General features: G+C 47.3%; 1 protein-coding gene across 4 annotated transcripts in view; it reads right to left on the bottom strand.

Moving 5' to 3' along the window:
• The window catches only part of IVD (isovaleryl-CoA dehydrogenase), a 61,870-nt gene that overhangs the window by 16,647 nt on the left and 20,726 nt on the right, over positions 1-24,497 (bottom strand). For all 4 annotated transcript variants that reach the window (XM_088461384.1, XM_088461386.1, XM_088461385.1 and 1 more), the window contains one exon: positions 22,107-22,200. In XM_088461384.1, the coding sequence (XP_088317510.1) occupies positions 22,107-22,200 (94 nt within the window). The remainder of the gene's footprint in view (positions 1-22,106; positions 22,201-24,497) is intronic.

Below are 24,497 nucleotides of genomic sequence, written 5' to 3'. Positions count from 1 at the left end.
GGAGGGCTGACACTATACAGACACACAGGGGGAGGGCTGACACTATAGAGACACACAGGGGGAGGGCTGACACTATAGAGACACACAGGGGGAGGGCTGAACTATAGAGACACACCGAGGGGGAGGGCTGGCACTATACAGACACACAGGGGGAGGGCTGACACTATACAGACACACGGGGAGGGCTGACACTATACAGACACACAGGGGGAGGGCTGGCACTATAGAGACACACAGGGGGAGGGCTGGCACTATAGAGACACACGCAGGGGGTGGGCTGACACTATAGAGACACAGAGGGGGAGGGCTGAAACTATAGAGACACAGAGGGGGAGGGCTGAAACTATAGAGACACAGAGGGGGAGGGCTGAAACTATAGAGACACAGAGGGGGTGGGCTGGCACTATAGATACACACACACAGGGGGTGGGCTGGCACTATACAGACACACAGGGGGAGGGCTGGCACTATACAGACACACAGGGGGAGGGCTGACACTATACAGACACACAGGGGGAGGGCTGACACTATACAGACACACAGGGGGAGGGCTGACACTATACAGACACACGGGGGGAGGGCTGACACTATACAGACACAGGGGGAGGGCTGACACTATACAGACACACAGGGGGAGGGCTGACACTATACAGACACACAGGGGGAGGGCTGACACTATACAGACACACAGGGGGAGGGCTGACACTATACAGACACACAGGGGGAGGGCTGACACTATACAGACACACAGGGGGAGGGCTGACACTATACAGACACACAGGGGGAGGGCTGACACTATACAGACACACAGGGGGAGGGCTGGCACTATACAGACACACAGGGGGAGGGCTGGCACTATACAGACACACAGGGGGAGGGCTGGCACTATACAGACACACGGGGAGGGCTGACACTATACAGACACACAGGGGGAGGGCTGACACTATACAGACACACAGGGGGAGGCTTGACACTATACAGACACACAGGGGGAGGGCTGGCACTATAGAGACACACTCGGGGAGGGCTGGCACTATAGAGACACACACAGGGGTTGGGCTGACACTATAGAGACACACACAGGGGGTGGGCTGACACTATAGAGACACGCAGGGGGAGGGCTGACACTATAGAGACATGCAGGGGGAGGGCTGACACTATAGAGACACGCAGGGGGAGGGCTGACACTATAGAGACACGCAGGGGGAGGGCTGACACTATAGAGACACAGAGGGGGAGGGCTGACACTATAGAGACACTCAGGGGGAGGGCTGGCACTATAGCGACACACAGGGGGAGGGCTGGCACTATAGAGACACACGCAGGGGGTGGGCTGGCACTATAGAGACACACGCAGGGGGTGGGCTGACACTATAGAGACACAGAGGGGGAGGGCTGAAACTATAGAGACACAGAGGGGGAGGGCTGAAACTATAGACACACAGAGGGGGAGGGCTGGCACTATAGATACACACACACAGGGGGTGGGCTGGCACTATACAGACACACAGGGGGAGGGCTGGCACTATACAGACACACAGGGGGAGGGCTGACACTATACAGACACACAGGGGGAGGGCTGACACTATACAGACACACAGGGGGAGGGCTGACACTATACAGACACACAGGGGGAGGGCTGACACTATACAGACACACAGGGGGAGGGCTGACACTATACAGACACACAGGGGGAGGGCTGACACTATACAGACACACAGGGGGAGGGCTGACACTATACAGACACACAGGGGGAGGGCTGGCACTATACAGACACACAGGGGGAGGGCTGGCACTATACAGACACACAGGGGGAGGGCTGACACTATACAGACACACAGGGGGAGGGCTGACACTATACAGACACACGGGGAGGGCTGACACTATACAGACACACAGGGGGAGGGCTGACACTATACAGACACACAGGGGGAGGGCTGACACTATACAGACACACAGGGGGAGGGCTGGCACTATACAGACACACTCGGGGAGGGCTGGCACTATAGAGACACACACAGGGGGCGGGCTGACACTATAGAGACACACACAGGGGGTGGGCTGACACTATAGAGACACGCAGGGGGAGGGCTGACACTATAGAGACACGCAGGGGGAGGGCTGACACTATAGAGACACGCAGGGGGAGGGCTGACACTATAGAGACACGCAGGGGGAGGGCTGACACTGTAGAGACACGCAGGGGGAGGGCTGACACTATAGAGACACAGAGGGGGAGGGCTGAGACTATAGAGACACTCAGGGGGAGGGCTGGCACTATAGCGACACCCTCAGGTGGAGGGCTGGACTATAGAGATACATGCAGTGGGAGGGCTGGCACTATAGAGACACACAGGGGGAGGGCTGGCACTATAGAGACACACGCAGGGGGTGGGCTGGCACTATAGAGACACACATAGGGGGAGGGCTGGCACTATAGAGACACACACAGGGAGGGACACGCCCCCTTTCCATAAGCGCACGCGCCAAGGAACGCCATCTATTGAAACTTTTTTTTTGTGTGTGTGTTTGGGCGCAACTAGGAAATTTCGCCCTGAGCTCCACAATGTCTAGAACTGGCCCTGTGTAGGGACCATTGGCACGCAAGTCCTTTCTAGAAGAATGACCTTGAGAAAGACACAGAGGATCAGACTGAGGGGTCTATTTACTAAGCAGTGTTAGGAGAGAGTGTGAAAAGTGATAAGATACTGGCACTATACAGACACACAGGGGGAGGGCTGACACTATACAGACACACAGGGGGAGGGCTGACACTATACAGACACACAGGGGGAGGGCTGACACTATACAGACACACAGGGGGAGGGCTGACACTATAGAGACACACAGGGGGAGGGCTGACACTATAGAGACACACAGGGGGAGGGCTGACACTATAGAGACACACAGGGGGAGGGCTGAACTATAGAGACACACCGAGGGGGAGGGCTGGCACTATAGAGACACACAGGGGGAGGGCTGGCACTATAGAGACACACAGGGGGAGGGCTGGCACTATAGAGACACACAGGGGGAGGGCTGGCACTATAGAGACACACGCAGGGGGTGGGCTGACACTATAGAGACACAGAGGGGGAGGGCTGAAACTATAGAGACACAGAGGGGGAGGGCTGAAACTATAGAGACACAGAGGGGGAGGGCTGGCACTATAGAGACACAGAGGGGGAGGGCTGGCACTATAGATACACACACACAGGGGGTGGGCTGGCACTATACAGACACACAGGGGGAGGGCTGGCACTATACAGACACACAGGGGGAGGGCTGACACTATACAGACACACAGGGGGAGGGCTGACACTATACAGACACACAGGGGGAGGGCTGACACTATACAGACACACAGGGGGAGGGCTGACACTATACAGACACACAGGGGGAGGGCTGACACTATACAGACACACAGGGGGAGGGCTGACACTATACAGACACACAGGGGGAGGGCTGGCACTATACAGACACACAGGGGGAGGGCTGGCACTATACAGACACACAGGGGGAGGGCTGGCACTATACAGACACACAGGGGGAGGGCTGGCACTATACAGACACACAGGGGGAGGGCTGGCACTATACAGACACACAGGGGGAGGGCTGGCACTATACAGACACACGGGGAGGGCTGACACTATACAGACACACAGGGGGAGGGCTGACACTATACAGACACACAGGGGGAGGCTTGACACTATACAGACACACAGGGGGAGGGCTGGCACTATAGAGACACACCGAGGGGGAGGGCTGGCACTATAGAGACACACAGGGGGAGGGCTGGCACTATAGAGACACACAGGGGGAGGGCTGGCACTATAGAGACACACAGGGGGAGGGCTGGCACTATAGAGACACACAGGGGGAGGGCTGGCACTATAGAGACACACGCAGGGGGTGGGCTGACACTATAGAGACACAGAGGGGGAGGGCTGAAACTATAGAGACACAGAGGGGGAGGGCTGAAACTATAGAGACACAGAGGGGGAGGGCTGGCACTATAGATACACACACACAGGGGGTGGCCTGGCACTATAGAGACAGACACAGGGGGAGGGCTGTCACTTTACAGACACACAGAGGGGGAGGGCTGGCACTATAGATACACACAGAGGGGGTGGGCTGGCACTATAGAGACACACATAGGGGGAGGGCTGGCACTATAGAGACACACATAGGGGGAGGGCTGGCACTATAGAGACACACGCAGGGGGAGGGCTGGCACTATAGAGACACACGCAGGGGGAGGGCTGGCACTATAGAGACACACACAGGGGGAGGGCTGTCACTTTACAGACACACACAGGGGGAGGGCTGTCACTTTACAGACACACAGAGGGGGAGGGCTGGCACTATAGATACACACAGAGGGGGTGGGCTGGCACTATAGAGACACACATAGGGGGAGGGCTGGCACTATAGAGACACACATAGGGGGAGGGCTGGCACTATAGAGACACACGCAGGGGGAGGGCTGGCACTATAGAGACACACGCAGGGAGGGACACGCCCCCTTTCCATAAGCGCACGCGCCAAGGAACGCCATCTATTAAAACTTTTTTTTTGTGTGTGTGTTTGGGCGCAACTAGGAAATTTCGCCCTGAGCTCCACAATGTCTAGAACTGGCCCTGTGTAGGGACCATTGGCACGCAAGTCCTTTCTAGAAGAATGACCTTGAGAAAGACACAGAGGATCAGACTGAGGGGTCTATTTACTAAGCAGTGTTAGGAGAGAGTGTGAAAACTGTCATTTCACAGGCTGTGTTTGAAAAATGACAGTTGGGAGCTGATTGGCTGGCACCTCATCACAGACTTATCACTTTTCACTCTCTCTCCTAACACTGCTTAGTAACTAGACCCCTGAGTGTTGCAGCCAAGTCGGCCGCAATTACATAAACACTGATTATATTCACCAATATGACGCCTTGTATGCATTTATACAGCCCCATCCTTCCTCTTGTTCTAATAACCATCATCAGTGTCAGCATGCAGCTGCACCAGCACTATCATTTCTGCAAGATGCATCTAAAATCAGACAGATCTCTGTATACATACAACTCAGCGGATATACAGCAATTCCGCCTAAAAGCCCTCACTAAACGTAGCCCACACGCCCCGTTACCACCCAGTGACGCCATTACCACCCATTCAGCCTTAAGTGGATGTATATGACTCATAATAACCCATAGATGCCCTAGGCTCCAAAAAAAAAAAAACTTGCCTGCAACTTTGAAATGGCCCCAAGGAGAGGAACAGAGAAAGCCAGAGGCGATTGACTGCAAATCCACTAATCAGCATATATTTAATTCTAATTACTTACTATAGACATAAAATATACTAGTAAAGGGACGTGACATATGCTACATCACTCAGTCTGCCTCTTCTACACAGGCCCACCCCGTTCCCTATCTGCTTACTCACCTAAACTCCACTCTATACCACCCTTATTCCCAGCGAATGGTGGGTTCTCCTCTTCTCCAACGCTAGGTCTGTCCCATCTCCCTAGCAGTGGAAGCAGTTAGAGCGCTCCCCAACTTACAGTGCTCATGCATGTGGGAGATGGGAGAGACCATAGCAAATTATTATATAGATTTACCGCTCCTCCCCTTGTTCAGCCTTACTAATTAAAATACCTTAGCACTATCCCTGCCATGTCTAAAGCTGGTCACCCATATTGTAACACAGCACCCAAAAACTCCAAATCATTAGCATCGTTTCCAAGCATATTGCCTCAAGATGACGGTCATTAGCCCATGTGTGAGCCCATGTGAGAGGCCACCTTCCAATCACACTAACAAGCTGCAGTGAAACTAAAATTTACCCAACAGCTCAGAGAGTCTTGATCTGAATGTTCTACTGAGAGCCGGATTAAGACCTTTAGCGGCTCTAAGCACTTATGATTTTGGTATCTCAATATATATTTTGCTCCCCAAAAAGAACCCATAGAAGAGTCATATCCAAAATTCTCCCCAAGGCCTCTAAAAGCCTCCAAATTTGGAGAACCCCCCCCATCTGGCAACACTACTAAGCGCCGCTAAACTCACTCCCAGTGGACGACTGAACGGGACAGCCAGCATGACTAAGACAAGAACGATCACGTGAGTCTCAGTGGACAGTGTGGCAGTTTACCAGTTACTATATACTAATTTTGTTGTTTTCCCAAGATTAATGTATACCAGTGACCTCTATTATTACTATTTAATTATTGTATTAAGCCCTTTTTTGTGGAACCTGGTTCAGCTGCACCATTTGCAGATTTGCACCATATGATCCATGGTAAATCTGGCAATGGAAAATTTCCTTTCCTTGATGCCCTAAGCACATGCTTATTTTGCTTAATGGTTGATCCAGCCCTGCCTCTGCTGATGGTACTGTAATACCCCTTTTACACCAAAGATAAAACCTGGGTTATTGCAGGGTTAACCCGGGTAGCTCGTTGGTGTAAAAGGGGACAGGGTTGGATTCCCGGGTCGAGTGACCCAGCAATCCAACTCAGGTAAGTTGCAGGGTTTAACACCTGAATGACCTGTGAAACCCTGCAGTTTAAACGGTGCGTTCCGGGTCACGATGACCTGGAGCGCGCCGCATACCGGCCGATTGGCCGGCTTCAGTGGCACTTGGAGATGACGTCATCTCCAAGCATCCGCTTCCACGCCAGAAAAGCCGGGTCACTGCAGACCCGGGTCCGGTGTGAATGGCGCTGACTCCGGAATTTACTGGGTCGGCGCTGGCTAAAGTCCGGGTCTGATCCGGTTTGGAACCCTATTCCAACCTCCGGATCAGATCCAAAATTTAGGTATAAAAGCAGTATAAGACTTACTCAGAGAAATTGTAGAAAAGGAAAATCTACAACAAAAACAGCAGGAAGACCCTTTGTGGGGGCACAACTTGTGTGACACAAAATATTGTATACTCTATCATATAACTTTTAATAGATATAGTTAAAACATATGAGGAAATTAACAAACACTCTTTCTAACAAATAGAATACATTTTCTTTGTTAATATTTTCACCCAGCCATTTTTACTAAGAGTCTCAGTGTTAGTGAGATAAAAATCAATGTCTGGGTCTTTAGAGGGTTAGCTTATATTACTGAAAAGAAATAGTATTATCTTAACCCCGATTGCTAATAAGTTCACTGTTAATTAGCAGTAAGTCTAAATACTGCAATTTTCCAATTAGACAGCAATGGATTAGTAATACGGATACTATATTTTATTTTTAACACAGACATATTCAACAAGATGTAGATAGAAGAATTTATGAATATCCGGGGTGAGAAATATTATAAATATCACTTATGTAAATAACTAATAAGTTGCACAGGGCTGTAAAGCAAATAGAATTATTAACTAGTCAGTGAAATAATTAGTAATACCAATTAGCAGAATAGCTTTTTATTATATGGCAGATAATTCGTTATAGATGGCATCATCCAATTGGCTCTATATTGTGCATATCTAATTGTTATTAATCTTTCCAGTATCAAAATTGTATTACATAGAAGGGCAGTAACAGTTTATAAATGATATTGCACAGATTAGATACTGATATAATATGCTATACGCTGATTCACATTAAATGCATATAGTCGCAATATGATAATCTTAGTTCACGTATTGAGTGGACCTAATGAAAAGAATGCTTATTATATTTCTTTTTTTCTCTACAGAACAAATAACTCATCATAAACAATGTAACCTTCCAATATGTTAACCAGCAATATTCAGGTCATCTGAAATTAATGCAGCTGTATCCCAAAATGCTGCTGAGTGAGACAGACAGACAACTAGATTATCCAGTAATATCCCTACAGTTTGTAGAAAAATATACAATTGTATTCCAGGATCCTAGGTAATAGTGAGACCGACGTCTCTGCACTCACTAGTATGTGTCAGTGACCCATAGAAAAAGTTAGCAGAGTTGCAGTCCTTCAGTCACTAAATAACACCCTTTTCTGCCCGTGTGCTAGAAGGCAGTGTACAGACATAAATCGGGTATATGGTGTAAAGGCTTACAATATAGAAGGAAGGGAAGTCACTTCTGCTGTTCGTATTTTTTTGCTCAGTGCGATCACGGAGTTATAGTGAATACCAAGTAGGTCTATACTAATCACTTATAAGTTGGGTCATTTATTTACCGAATACACATAATTCCAACCTATAAAAAAAATATATCATTACCATTGTTTGTCCTGTGCAAGATACATTTGTTTCCTTTGTAGGGACTGATTTGCAAGTTACTTGGACAAGGTTAATGTTAATACAATCAAAATAGCAATGGAAAGCGGCTAAAGAGGCAATGCGTAGGGTCATACAAGGCAGACAAATAAAATGTAGATGAAATCAAAGGGTAGGAGTAGGCACTACTCATGAGAGGTCTTACTTGTCTTATTTCAGTTGTGCCTTCTTCCAATTAGTATGCAAGTGTGGCTGCCAGTGTAGACTGGGACAGTGCATTAGTGTGGGTAGTATAGTGGGCAATAGGGTAGGTGTGAGTGTGCACTAGAGAGTGTGTAGGTGATAGTGGTGTGAGTGTGAAGTATAAGTGGGAGTTGGAGAGATGTGAGGATGCACTAGGGAGTGTGTGTGGTATAGTGGGGAGTAGGGAAGTTGTAAGGGTGCACTATTGAGTAGTATAGGTGAGAGTAGCGTAAGTGTGAGGGTGCAGTGCAGAAGTGGGGGTAGTATAGGTGGGAACAGGGTAGTTGCGAGTTTGCACTAGTGTGTAGTATAAGGAGGGAGAAGGGTAGGTGTAAGGGTGGACTAGTGTGTGTAGTATAAGTGGGAGTAGGGTAGGTGTGAGGGTGCACTACTGCGAATGGCATATGTGGGAGTAGGTTAAGCTGTAATAAACAGATGAGTTTACAGAGAACAATTAGTAATTTTAAGGTTGTGTGAGAGCCTGAGCAAGCTAGACATGGGTTAATTCTGGGAGGCTCTAGGTAGCTGGGCCCCTGGTCGAGTGGATACCCATTGTAAGGGGAAGGAACAAAGTAGATATTTCTTCTTCGCGGTCCATGGGGTCCACAGCCATTACGTTGGGGTATTAATCCCGGTCACCAAACAGTTAACACAAACGAGCTCTCTGCTCCCAGGATGCACCGGGTTTCCTCCTCATATACCCCACCCCCTGCCTCAGGTAGCCAGTTCTTCCTGTTTGGTGTGTACACCACATAGACAGTGGGACTGCAGGAGCAGTCCTGCAGCGGGTGGTCTGAGCTGTCCTGGAAGCAGCCTCGCACCTGATTGGAGGCGCACCGGCCACGCGCTGCAACTACCACCGCTAGCCTTGGCAGGTCCATGGCTAGGGCTTCGGCAGGGGCTCTCATGCCCTGGACCTCACCCGGATCAAGGGGATGGCAGGTAAGTAGGAGGTTGCAGCGGCTGCTGACGCCGGGACCACGTGGCGGTCCGGCCTCCGGTGGTGAGACTGGCCGGAGGCACGCTGCAGTCAGGAGGCATATGGCTTTTTGTCCTACACTAGACCGCCGGGATATGATGTTCCTGACCAGCCAGGGCTTGTGGTGGCAGCCAGGTCAGTTTACCGGGCAAGTCCAAGCAGCATAGGGGAGGTACGCTTCCCTGGCGGCTCCTTCCCCAATGCACACGCTAGTTCAGTACTCTGGCGCAGTGATTGTGGGTTGCTCCTTCCAGCCTCCATATAAGACAGACAGCCAGCGTGTATGTCAGTTGCTCTCTGAACGCTGCTCCTACAGGACGCTGGGCAGTTTCCCTGTATACCTTGCCTACTGCTGGTTTTGGTGTTTACAGGGCTCTATCCTACCTAAGCTTAGGCTGATTGTTGTAGTGAGAGCTTATATGCATATGGCTCGCGGAGTATTTATGCATGACATGTGATTGTTGTTTATGGATATTGTTTCTTCTGTAAAAGAACTGTAATTCCTGTATACTGTCACTGTCTCTCCCCTTCCCTTGCTACAGGTGTGTGGGTTGAGAGTAGAAAGCAGCACATATACACTCAGAACCAGTGGCATAGTGTTATGTCTAAGGAGTCTGAGGGTCAGGTGGCGGGAGCCCTGTTGCTGATATCCTGTGTAGCCTGCAAGGCAGGTTTGTCCCCACAGGACTTTCTACAAAATGGGCTTTGTGTGAACTGTTTTAGACAGCCACCACAATAATTAAGTTTGCCTGTTACAGGCCCTGAGCCACCTTGGGCATCATTTTCTCAGGTTATGGCTCAGGTGGCGGAGCTGCTGGCTGCCCCGGTACCACCAGTTTGGGGTTTGCCCCAACAAATGCATCCTATGCCCATGATGTGGCCGCCTTGGATGGACCCTGGTGCTGGTAGGGTTATGGTATCATTCTCGGGGGTCTTTCAGCCTCAGGCTGTCAAACCAAAGCAGCCTAAATCTAGGCGTCATTTGCCTTCTCACATGAGCGAGTACTCCAGTGCCTCCTCCTCCGAGGAACAGGCACAGGACTCTTCACAGGAGTCTAGCTCTGAGGAGGGTCATGATCATTCCCAGTAGCAGATGTCCCCTTTCTAATAAGGGCTGTAAAATCGGTGTTAAATATCGAGGAAGGGGATCCTCCGCTTAGGAAGGCCCCTCTGTTAAAGCGCCAGAAGGTGGTTAAGGCAGAATTCCCAAAGTCTGAACATTTGTCAGAACTTATGGAGGAAGCGTGGGTCTGTCCGGATAAGAAAAGCCATCCTTCTAAAAGAATGACGCTTCTATATCCTTTTCCAGCAGAGGACTGTGCCAGGTGGGAGAATCCACCGTCAGTTGATGCACATGTGGCGCAGCTGATTAAACGTACCACTCTGTTAATCCCAGCGGTTTCGCTGAAGGAAACCACGGATAGGAGACTGGAGACTTGTCTCAAATCAATTTTCTCGCTGGCCGGAATGGCCACCCGCCCGGCTATGGCCACTGCCTAGGTAGCAAGAGCTATTGAGGAGTGGGCCAAAACTTTAACAGAGTCTTTACCAGATGCCTCTAAGAGCAACTGGATATGATATCCTTTATTAGAGAAGGGGCCTCTTATTTGGGGGATGCCGCCTTGGATGCAGGGATCCTTTCCTCCAGGGTTTCAGCAGAGTCCGTGGTGGCACGTAGAATTCTCTGGTTAAAGGATTGAAAGGCAGATGCCGGGTCCAAAAAAGCCCTACAATCCCTTCCATTCACAGGGGGTGTTCTCTTTGGTCCAGAATTGGGCAAATTGTATCCTCCATGGCAGCCTCAAAGATGGCAGGTTTGCCATCAGCAACCTCGTCTAAACTGAGAAGGTCGTTCTTTCGGGGGTTTCGGCCGCAGGGCAAGGCCAAGGGTCAGCCCTCAGCGAGAATTCCACCAAAAAAGGCAGGACCCAGGAAGCCCTGGCAGAACAAACGTCCAGGATCTAGGGTCCAGGATAAACCAGTGGCCTGATGGGACGGGCCTCCCTCTGGGGGATCCCAGGGTGGGGGGCCAGCTGCTTCGGTTCTCTGAGCCCTGGCACCTCACGACGGAGGATGCCTGGGTTCGAGGAGTTGTCTCCCGAGGGTACGCCCTGACGTTTTGGAGGACTCCTCCTCAAAGGTTTTTTTGTGTAAACCCACAGGAGGGTTCAGAAAGAGCTTTGGCCCTTCAGAAAGCAATTCTTGCCTTATTAGCATCGGAGGTAGTGATTCCAGTGCCAGAGAATCAGTTCCGAGAGGGGTTTTACTCCAATCTGTTCTTGGTTCAAAAACCGAACGGGTCGTACCGGCCTATTCTGAATCTGAGAGAGCTCAACAAATTTGTTCGAGTCCGGATTCAGGATGGAAACATTACGATCGATTGTGTTGGCAATGGAGCAGGGGGACTATATGGTTATCCTTAGATATACAGGATGCCTATCTCCACATACCAATCACACGGGCTCATCAAAAATTTCTTCGTTTTGCGGTAGGAGGGGAACATTTTCAGTTCCAAGCCCAACCTTTTGGCCTGTCCACAGCCCCCCGGGTATTCACCAAGGTGATGGCGGTGATGATGGCATGCCTCAGACGCCAAGGCGTCAGGATTTTGCCGTACTTGGACAACCTCCTGTTGCTAGGGCAGTCCCCGCAGCAGTTACAGGATCATTTGAGGCTGACAGTATCATGTCTGTAGTGTCACGGCTGGATCATAAACTGGCAGAAGTAGTCACCCTGTACGGTACAACAGATGTGTCATTTGGGAGCAAGATTGGACTCCGTGGTGCAGAAAATATATCTGCCGGAGGAGAAGATTCTTGCCTTACAATCACGAATATGCAGGTTGCTTCACAACAGGCAGTTATCCGTTCTAGTGGCCATGCAGGTCCTGGGGTCGATGGTGGCCACCTTCAGGATGGTGGAATACGCTCAATTCCACTCCAGACCACTGCAGCAATTAATTCTGTCTCGCTGGGACAAGGATCATCGCACGATCAGGTCTCAGTTGCTGCGTCTCTCTCCAGAGGTGCGGTTGTCCCTGTCCTGGTGGTTGCAGACAAAGCATCTCAGGCAGGGTCACCCCTTTTGGGTGTCGGATTGGACATTGGTCAAAACCGACGCCAGTCTTCAAGGTTGGGGGGCAATGACGGGGTCACACACTTTCCAAGGAAAGTGGTCAGTGGCGGAAAGCCGGCTACCAATAAACATCCTGGAACTAAGAGCTATATTCAAAGCTTTAGTGCAGGCTCAAGAAATCTTAAAGGGCAGGTCGGTGCAGATACAGTCGGACAATCGCACCGCGGTTGCCTACCTAAATCATCAAGGGGGCACAAGGAGTCGGGCTGCCTTGGCAGAGGTATCAAAAATCTTGGTCTGGGCTGAGACTCATCTGCCCACGATATCTGCAGTGTTCATTCCGGGGATCCTGAATTGGGAGGCCGACCTTCTCAGTTGGCAGGAGAGTGAGCCCTACATCCACAGGTTTTTCAGAACCTTGTGGACAAGTGGGGTCTACCAGAAATAGATCTGATGGAGTCAAGAAGGAACAACAAGGTTCCCAGGTACGGATCCTGGACAAGAGATCCGAGAGCCGAGTTTGTAGATGCACTAACAGTAAAGTGGTGTTACAAGCTGGTATATCTGTTCCCCCCATTTGCTCTTCTTCCCAGAGTGGTCAGAAAGATCAAACAAGAGGGCAGTACCGTGATATTAATAGCTCCGGTGTGGCCGAGACGGCACTGGTTCACAGATCTACAGTCTCTCTCAATAGACACTCCATGGCCTCTGCCATTGAGACCGGATCTGTTGCTACAGGGTCCCTGCTGGTACCCGGATCTTCATCGGCTATCATTGACAGCATGGCTCTTGAGGCCTCCGTCATGAGGAAGAAGGGTTTTTCCGAGTCTGTTATACATACGATGCTGAAGGCATGGAAACCATCTTCAGCCCGTATATACTATAGAATTTGGCATACTTTCTTTCAGTGGTGTGAACTGAAAAGGGTATGACCCACAGAAATTTCTGATATCCAGAGTGCTTGATTTTCTTCAAAGGGGTCTGGAAAAAGGGCTCCGCCTGGCCTCTTTGAGGGTACAGGTGTCTGCTCTTTCAGTATAGTTTCAACATAAAATTGCTCTGAGACCAGATATAAAGACCTTTTTTCAAGGGGTGTTGAGGATTCAGCCTCCCTTCGTTTCCCCGGTTGACCCGTGGGACTTGTTCTGAAGGTTTTACAGGCTCCTCCGTTCGAGCCTTTAAATTCAATAGACATCAAGTGGCTAACAGCAAAGACGGTATTTCTTCTTGCTATGGCATCTGCACGTAGAGTGTCGGATTTAGCTGCGCTTTCCTTCCGTGAGCCGTTCTTGATATTTCATCAAGATAGAGCAGTACTACGTACTAGGAAGGGTTATCTTCCGAAAGTAGTGTCTAAATTTCATATTAATGAAGAAATAGTAGTTCCAACATTCCAGGGCTCTAGTCTCTCACCAGGTGAGGCTTCCCTGGATGTGGTCCGTGCATTGAGAATTTATGCGAGACGCACGAGCAAATGGAGGAAGTCTGATTCACTTTTTGTGCTTTATGGTTGTCATAGGCGTGGCTGGCCAGCCAATAAACAGTCATTGGCTTAGACACAGGCTGGTAGGAGGGTGCCGGATTCAATGACGGCACATTCTACTAGGGCGGTAGGTCCATCATGGGCGGCCCGCCGAGGTGCTTCTGCTAAGCAATTATGCAAGGCAGCCACATGGTCTTCCATCCATACCTTCGTCAAATTTTATTCCTTTGACAAATTTGCCTCTCAGGATGCCTCCTTCGGGCGTAGGATTCTCCTCTCTTCCAAGAGTCAGGAGCGTCCCCGCCTGTAGGGTTAGTGCTTTGGGATATCCCCAACGTAATGGCTGTGGACCCCATGGACCCCAAAGAAGAAAATAAGAGTTATGGTATGATATACCTTTGTTAACTCTTTTTCTTCGAGGTCCATGGGCTCCACAGGACACCCACCCAGACGCACCTGTAGTTTCTGGGGGAGGTTTCCGTAATTTTCTTCTCTTGAGAGTCTGGACTCATGAGTATGGGTTTCTTCTTTCTTACCCTTTGTTTGTCTCCACCTGCTTGAGCTTGGTAACGAACTGGCTACCTGAGGCAGGGGGTGGGGTATATGAGGAGGAACCCCGATGCATCCTGGAAGCAGAGAGCTAGTTTGTGTTAACTGTTTGGTGACCGGGATTCATACCCCAACGTAATGGCTGTGGACCCCATGGACCTTGAAGAAAAAGAGTTAACAAAAGGTATGTCATACCATAACTCTTATTATTTGAGCCAACCCAGCAGGGGTTTTAGGGACACGCTTATTAGAAGGGAATCAGTCCCTTTAGGACCAACAAAGGATGGGTCCCGAGTGTGTGGGGATTTGGATCTCACTTATTCGAGTTCAAATGGTCAGTATAAAGCCAAAGCAGCTAAGCAGATTTATGTACTGTGTGGCTGCATGCTACGAACACCTTATAAGCTGCAATGGTGCAAAATAACAATTTCAACTAGCTTCCTATAGTTCTAATTATCATGCTTCCTATGCAGGAGCAATAAAGCTCCATGCCTTATTTGTCTGACTTGTGTATGAGGTTGAGTGCTCAAGTCCTAAGTATGGTATGCTGAGAATTGTCTCTTTTAAATCCAGGGAAATTTAAATAAATATTAGCTATTAAGTACACACAAATCAGATTTTAGTGACAGCTCCTAGGAGAGCCGCGGCTCTCCTATCACAGCCGCTGGAGGAAGCCAGAAGCATTGGCAGCGGGCGCCCTGAACTCCTCGCCCGCTGCCTGCCAGTCCAGTGTCGCCGGACCCAGTAACTGCACCCCAGAGTCCGGCGCACTGTGACATTAACCCCCCCCCCTCTAGGGTGGGGCACCGAACACCCCACAAATAGTTTATCAGGAAATTTCTGATGGAATTTCTGAAGTAAGTGAGGTGCATGAATGTCTGAAGCCTTGACTCAACAACGTTCCTCAGGGCCATACCCCTTCCAATCAACCAAGAACTGAACAGATCCCCTCGACAGTCTGGAGTTTAAGATCTGCTTTACCTCATACTCCTCCTGATGGTCCACTGAAATCGCCGACGGAGGACTGCGAGGTACTGAGAAACGATTAAGCACCAGGGGTTTCAGCAGGGATACATGAAATACATTAGGTATCCTAAGTGTACCAGGTAATTTTAAACAAAATGCCACTGGATTAATCACCTGAAGAATCTGGAAAGGGCCAATGTACCTGGGAGCAAACTTCATAGTGGGAACTTTTAAACTCAGATGCTTGGTTGACAGCCAGACTTTATCACCGGGATTTAACAACGGACCCCCACCTCCTTTTTCTGTCTGGAAAAAGTTTATACCTTGAAGAGGCTTTGCACAAATTCTTTGTTACCTCCTTCCAGATAGTACAAAACCAATTCACTGTACCACACACAGCTGGAAGTGGTATTGACTGCAGGCCTGGCAACTCGGGTAATAGTGGATGCAGACCATACTGAGTAAAAAATGGGGAATGTCCTGATGCTTCATGATAAAGCAGCAGAGAAACCCAGTCATCTTGATTGGCAGAAACATACATTCGAATAAACTTCTCTAATTCTTGGTTTATTCGCTCCGTCTGGCCATTGCAGTGTGGATGGTAGGCCGATGAGAAGTTTAACTTGATGCCAAAGCACCTGCATAAAGTTCTCCAGAATCTAGAGGTAAATTGTACCCCTCGGTCAGAAACAATATCTTAGGAAACCCATGAAATCTAAAGAGTTCCCTAATAAATACTTCCGCTAACTTAGGTGCTGAGGGTAGCCCTTGTAATGGAACAAAGTGAGCAGCCTTGGAGAATCTGTCCACCACCACCAGGATAGTATTGAACCCTTGGCATGAAGGTAGATTTGTCACGAAGTCCATGGAAATGTGAGTCCAAGGACAATCAGGCACAGGTAGTGGCAACAGAGGACCAGATGGAGAGTGCGGAGGAATCTTGTGCTGAGCACAGATTTGACAGGCTGCCACAAAATCTTTAACACCTTGACGAACTGTTGGCCACCAATACCCCCCGAGAACTAATTCCAGAGTTCTATTGACTCCTGCATGCCCACTAAAACATGAAGAATGCGCCCATTGCAACAACTTGGCTCGGGATTCAGGTGCTACAAATGTCTTCCCTGGTGGAATCTGGACCTTGTTGGTAACAGCCACGAAGCAAGCAGGATTTAGAATGGCCTTGTCCTCCTTTAATTCTTCCATCTCATCAGAACTGAATGCTCGAGATAGTGCATCGGCCTTCACATTCTTATTACACGGCAGGTAGGTATTCACAAGATTAAACAGATCAAAACAGATAAAAAAATAACGACCACCTAGACTGGCGGTAATTTAAACAATGGGCTGTCTTGAGATACGTTAAGTTCTTATGATCGGTATATACTGTTAACGGAAATTTATCTCCTTCCAACAAGTATCAACATTCCTGAAGATCCAACTAGATGGCCAGCAGTTCCTCATCTCCGACCGCGTAGTTCCTTTCTGGCGCAGAAAACTTTTGTGAGAAGAACCCACAGGAGTACCACTTGTTTTCCTTATCCTTCTGCAACAGCACTGCCCCCACTCCAACCGTGGAAGCGTCCACTTCCAAGAAAAAAGGTAAATCACAATTAGGTTGCCTCAGAATAGGTGCTGAAAGGAAGCACTGTTTCAATTTGGTGAATGCTTTCTCTGCCTCAGATAACCATACACAAAAGTGTATTGACCCTTTTTGGTAAGAGCAGTGATGGGAGCTGCAATGGATGAATAGTTCCTGATGAACTGGTGGCAGAAATTGCAAATCCCCAGGAAGCGCTGAAAAGGCTTTCAATCCGACTGGACAAGGCCAGTTTATAATAGCAGCAAGCTTTTCTGGATCCATTCTTATGGAGCGTACACACGGTCAGATTTGTCAGACTTGTCAGATTTGTCAGATGAACGACGGAACGATTAAACGATTTGAACGATTTTACCAAAGTTTTGAACGATTTGAACGACTGAACGATTTTTGACTGCATTAAAATGAATGGAATCGTCCAAGTCTGACTGCAAACCCATCAGATGTCAGATATCGTTATCTTACAAACGGGAACGCGCATCGTTGATCGTCCATCGTTCAGGCATGTCAGATATGAACAATTTTCCTTCAGATATGAACGACTGAATGATTTTTAAATCGTTATCGTTCATATCTGAAGGAAAAATCTGATCGTGTGTGTGCACCATAAGACAGGAACCTGAAATGATGTATCCCAAAAATGTTAGTTCCTTTTGCTCGAAGGAGCATTTCTCAAGCTTGCAAAAAAGCTGATGAGCCCAGAGTCATGACAGCACCTCACACAGGTGTTGATGGTGACTTGCAATATCCTCTAAAAATATCAGGATAACGTCCAGATATACCACCACGTACTTGTATAACAGGTCCCGGAAAATATGGTTCATGTACTTTTGGAAAACAGCTGGGGCATTGCTTAATCTAAAGGGCATAAGTAAGTACTCGTAGTGGCCAACACGAGTATTAAAAGCCAACTTCCATTCGTCCCCAGACCAGATTCTGATAAGGTTGTAGGCCCACGGAGATCCAGTTTGGTAAAAATCTTTGCCCCTTTTACTCGATCAAAAAGTTCAGAAATCAGTGGTAAGGAATACCGGTTCTTAGTGGCGATTGCATTTAGGCCCCGATAGTCGATGCATGGCCTCAAACCTCCATCTTTCTTCTTAACGAAAAAAAACAAACCAGCTCCAGCGGGTGATTTAGACTCCCTGATAAACACTCGCTCCAGATTTTCCTTAACATATTCAGTTACAACCTGGGACTCGGGAAATGTAAGGGGAACAATTCTTCCACAGGGGCCATCCCATCCCAGGCAGTAAGTCTATAGCACAATCCCACTCTCGGTGAGAAGGTAACGTCTCAGCTGCCTTTTTACTGAACACGTCTCTAAATGATCGATAAGGAACTGGAAGTTAGTCCTCTGGAGAGACGACAGATTCAAATGGCACGGTGAGGATGATAAACAGAACCCACGGCATTGAGAACCCCACGACAGGATTTGAGGTTCATTCCAATCTAGAATGGGAGCATGGGGAGACCTAGACTGACTGGACTCTCGGCTGATGGAAGAATGTAGAATGTTATCAACTCTCGATGAAGAACCCTATTTGCATGGTGACTTCCGTCATCTGTGAGTGAATGGTAGCCATAGGAAGTTTATTCCTATCCACTCCGATGATGCAAAGGGGTTTTTCCAGAGGAATACTAGCAATACCCAACTTTTGGACCTTTTTAGCCATAATAAAATTGCCATGGGCACCCGAATCTAAGAAGACCTTGACTACTTCAAAAGGAATTTCCCACAACCAGATGGAAAACTGGGAAGTAACTATGGCCCTCATTCAGAGCCGTACGCTCTGAGCAGAGCGCACGCTCTGAATGAGGGCCAGCCTCCATAACTATGGAGCGTCCTCCTGGACGCTCGTATAGCTGTGGGTCACCACCCACAGCCTATACGAGCGTGCAGTTTGATGGCCGCGATGGTCTTGACCATCGCGACCATCGAAACTGCGAGCCGGAGCCTGCGGTTGAGGTTTTCAACCGCAAGGCCCGGAGTGATTTTGGCTCTATCAGACAAGCCGGGTCAATACCAACAGACGAGACATGACCAGGGAGCAGACGTAAGCGGATCACATGGGGTAGCCGGGGTCAGAATCATATATCAGATGCAGTACAAAAGGGTCAGACGAATTCAGAGTCACAAGCAAGCAAAGTTCAAGATTAGGAACAGGTAACGACTTTAATGTTGGAGTATGGTATGGAGCCTATACTCTGGCACCTGTGTGCTGCCAGAGACTCCCTCTTCTAGAGAGAACTTGAAATTCCGTGGCAAACGCGATTTAGAGTTTGGCGCACCTGCCCCTTTAAATCTAGAACAGGACGGTGCTTGGGCTCCTAGAAGAGCCGCTGTCGCCTGTCACAGCCGCTGGAGGAAGCTGGAAGCATCGGCAGCGGGCGCCCTGCATTCCTCACCCGCTGACTGACAGGCCAGTGTCACCGTACCCGATAAGTGCACCCCATAGTCCGGTGCACTGTGACACTAGCTGACCAATGTAACATGTAATCTAATATGATCACCTTAGTGTACGCTTGTACATGATATTTAAAATGTTCTATGGTTAGGTTTTCTTCAATATATTGGTGTTTTGTTCTTTTGATTGTTTGGTTATACTTTTGAAGGGTATGAGAACAACATATTTACACTGACTGTACAGAACAATGGCTATCTCCAGGTAAACCCAGTTCCCCCAGCACAAAGTCCAAGGATTGATCTGGGATCCATGGGAAAGTGACCATAGCAAGATCCATTTGAACATCTATTTGGTACTTGTTAAAGGCACCATTCAAGTAGATATCTGGTACAGACCCTTTCAGGGCGATCTGTGTGTTTAAGTTTTATGCTGTTCTTTATCATTACTATGTGAGTAGATAAATTAAAATGATCTTTTCCACATTTGCTGGTGATCTTGCACTAGATTGGTTACCCTTTTTTAGGGTTGGGTATGGAATCCCGGCACTTGGGATGCTGGCTGTCAAAACACAGACAGTGGCATCCCGATGCTGAGGGAATAAGTACGCTATTCCTCCCCCCTTCAACCACTAACCCTCATTTTCTCTACCCTAACCCTCCCTACCCCGCACCCTAACCCTCCCAGTTAGGGCCTAAAGCAAACCCTCCCCCCTTAGTACCTAACCCCCCTTCCCGCAGCCTAACCTTAACCCCCCCCTGGGGTGCCTAAACCTAACCCTACCCCCCACCCCCTCGACTAACAGCTAAGAGCACCCGCTGCAATTATGATCGGGATGCCGGCTGTCGGGATCCCGGTGTCGGCATCTCCACTCATGTCGGGTTTCCAGTACCGGTCTTCTATCCGCAGTTCGGGATTTCGGCACCGGGATTTCATCAGTCGGCATCCCAATGGTAGGTTTTTTAACTACATCACCCTTTTTTACAGGTCTTGAATTTGCCCTGCATTTGTAGAATTTGTTAAAGACATGTCGATACGCCCCTTTACTATCAAAGTTTAATATTCACCAATTTTTCCTGTTTGGAATTGTCACAAGGGATGTACCAAGTTATGTTTGTAATGCACTATATGTTTTTATTATATGTACACATTGAATGGTCCACAAAAACACCTGTGGGAACACAACCCACAGCGCTAAGAGGGAGTCACTCCAAAGATAATTCAGATTAATTCATAAGGTGTTTAATTGCACCAGCGGATTCTCACCTCAGCTGCAGTGGGTCAGGAACGCTGTTATTTTTTCTAAATTTCACTGTAATTTGACCAGGTAAACCTAGTTTCCATGCCTTATTGAGAATTCTAAAAGGTGCGTACACACTAGACGACATTTTAAACGATTTTGCCGATAACACATCATTACAACAAATGCGTGCTCCCATGGGTCGCTAACGACAGTCCCAGTCGTCTATAGTTACAGCTCAATCTGGGGATGTCATTAGTGATGCCATGTTGCATGGCCCCATCCCGCGGCTGTCGTTTCTTCGCTATCGCCATCGGCAAGTGTGTAAGCACTTGCCGAGGCCGGCACCCCGCCGGGTCCATCACTGACGAGGCCGCTGAGTACACACATCGTTTAGTGTGTACTCAGCTTTAGAATCTCATTTTCTGTGTCAGATAAGTATAGAGGGTTGTGATGCCCGGATAGGAGGAGGTTACAGTAGTCAAAGCAGGAAATAATGAGGGCGTGGAGGAGAGCTTTTGTTGTGACTAGGAACAGTAAGGCTTGTATTCTGGCAATGTTGACAAAGTTGGGGCAACATGCCTGGGAGGGGGAATGCATATAGGGAGTAAAACACAGGGCAAAGTGCTGGATAAATGTGACACGAAGAAAGAACATGAGCGACAGAGGAGGGTGTAGTGTTGTCAACGATAAGGGCAAAGCTTGAGCTTCAAGTAATATAATTGCAGCAATGTGCTTTTCATATGAAGCCAAACCTACAATGACCTATGGCCTCAGGGCATCATTTATCAACAACTTTTATCATTCACAACGAGTGATAAAACTTGTTGTGTATGATAATGGTGCTCCAGCCAATCGGCTCCCAACTATCATATGTTTGAAAAATGACAGTTGGGAGCGGATTGGCTGGAGAACCATTATCATACACAACAAGTTTTATCACTCATTGTGAATGATAAAACTTGTTAATAAATGAGGCCCTCAGAGATGTACGTAAACCCAATGGTTTGTGGGTCTGCAATTGTGCAGAACAAGTCCTGCTTGTAACCCTAATCGAGTTTCCATGGGTTTTACATTACTGATATGGACCATAAAGATAGCACTAAGTGAATGATAATCTGTGTACTGGACCTTCCATGTTTGGAATCTGATGACACAAGTGTAACGTCATACAGTTACATGATAGCATAAGAGTAGTACTGTGTTATTGTGCTTTTTCCCCATGTCTGGAAACGACCAGCAATCTGCTCTGCATTAAAAAAGTTGTATTAAATATGGTAACTACTAAAGCAAAACTAAAAAACACATTATAGATATTGTACGAGAATAAAACATTGACACCTTCTCTGTAGTAAGAGAGGAGAGGCTTACCTTTCTTCTCTGCCTTCAGTTTCATGGACACTACATCAGAGCCAGAGTTTGGCTCACTCATGGCTAGTGCTCCTATGTGTTCTCCACTGATGAGCTGTTTAAAGAACACAAGTCCAGTCAGGAGAGATGCCTGGAACACACAGTCGGCTATACAAATACAAAGTTATTTACATATAATAGGTAAGGTTTGTGCAGGAGAGAGGGGCTGAAACAAATTAGCCACGAGCACTGCCGGCGGCTTTGCGGGTAGGTCTCAGTGGCTGGTTTCTGGTCACAGCCTATAGAGGTAGCGAGGACAGGTCAGCTTACCACACTTGGCATTTATACACACAGAGCCAGATGCTAAGGGCATATCATGGTTAACTGAATCTCATCCAAAGTGTTTGGGGACTAGAACAATATGGAACCAATAAATGTATTGGAATGTTAATGGCGTCACAGAGAATTTCAGCTTAGCCAACTCCTGTGTGTCCATAGGTTAGCAAGTTTAAAGATGGGATAGGCCAACATGTAGTCTAACTACCAAAGTACATAGTTAAAACAAAAAAAGTGTCCTAGAGAAGGGGTTGAAGATTGCACCTTCCAACAAAGTAAATTAATCTGAAGTGTTTATTGATCTCCAGAGGCTCATTAGGAAGTTGCCACTTAAGAGGTTCTCTGCGGAACATCCCATGGACCAAAATAATGACCCCACAGAGGAAGGGATTACATGTACAATCGTTAAGAAAAATCCTCGTTTTCTCCAGCACATAAAAAGGGATGCTTCGTGGATACCTTTGAACGAGTGATAAGAGAGGAATTAGAAAGATTTCATTTTTTACTGGGTTTAAGATGGATCCTCTCTAAGGGAAAAAAGAGGCAATTCAATCCCTCAAAAACAATAAGGAAATCATAATAAAACCCGCCGATAAGAGGGGTGGGGTTATTATTATGAACCTAGATTATAACTTGGGGATAAGACAGTTGTTAGATAACAGTACATATAAGAAAAAATAAAAAAAAAGGAGAGGGAACCCCAGTATGGGTGTAACAAAGAAGTTTGAGACATTTATGGTACTGTAAATGAGCAATGGGACTATAACTGAAGGAGAGAGGTCCTATATGAAAATTAATAAACCTTCTATAACGGTAATTTACGGTCCTCCCAATATCCACAAGAGCTTGATAAAATCACCCTGTCGACCGATTGTGGCAGGGATTAACTCCATACTGTCCAAGTTTATAGATCATGCGTTCCAACCATTAGTTAAAAAGACCCCCTCCTACCTTAAAGATACGATCTCAACGATTAATAAATTGACCGAATTTAAATGGGAGATTGTTTTCTAGTAACTGCGGATGTTACTTCTTTGTACACTGCGCTTAGTCACCAGTTAGGGTCGGTAGCTACCAGGTAGCTTTCTTGGATAAAAAGAGCACTTCACAGAGACATATAAGGAGTTTATTTTAGAGGGAATCGCCTTAATTTTACATAAAAATTTATTTTGGTTCTTTTGGACTAATTTTATTTACAAATCTCTGGTACCACTATGGGCACCAGGCTGGCACCGAGCTATGCCAACCTTTTCATGGCCCTCTGGGAGGAAAGGTCGGTATAGAGTGGTCATGAGTTTGGTACCAGCCTGGTGTCCTGGATGTACTACATCAATGATATTTTATTTGTATGGCGTGAGGATTGACACATTGGATACATTCTGAGACTATTTAAATAACAACTCATATAATATCCAATGCAGCACATCAAAAATATGTCTATACTGCTAGAGATATATCTCAGAAGTGTTATACTTTATGGGACAGATGGCTAGACTCCCCATATAACTGTTTGGGGGCTGCATTATTGAGTAATCCCTTAGAATAAGATTATAGTATTATATGTGGGATGCAGTAATAGATGTCATTATTATGATTTTCTATACCAGATGATTATACTTTTTATGTGTTATATATACAGAGGAAAGATTGTATTGTATGGTACAATGATATTTAAATAGCAAGAAGTGAAGCCACACATGTATGTATTTTTGTCTTTTGTTATTTTTATTGTTTTTATTTCATCAATGTAATGTTTACATTGCTTTATTGGTTATAAATGTACATTGAATTGTATATTCTAAACAAAATTTAATAAAAAGCTATTGGATTTACAAAAGAAAACAATTAGAAATCCTAGTTTTAATCAAATATATATTTGATTAAAACTAGGAATTTCAATAAACCCACAGATTGCAATTCCTTTATTAAATATACTAGCAACCACCATCAGAACTCTCTTAGGAGTATACCCCTTAGACAAATTTCAAAGGATCATACACAATTGCACTGACAGAGATGTTTATGAAGTACAGGTGTCCACAATTAGACAACAGTTGGTCTGTAAGTGGTATGTCA

Source organism: Taudactylus pleione, unplaced genomic scaffold, assembly GCF_031769625.1.
Source record: "Taudactylus pleione unplaced genomic scaffold, aTauple2 ptg001041l, whole genome shotgun sequence".
In the NCBI taxonomy this organism is placed as follows: Eukaryota; Metazoa; Chordata; class Amphibia; order Anura; family Myobatrachidae; genus Taudactylus; species Taudactylus pleione.
Note: the sequence above shows the minus strand (reverse complement) of the source record. Positions and strands in the feature narration are given on the sequence as shown.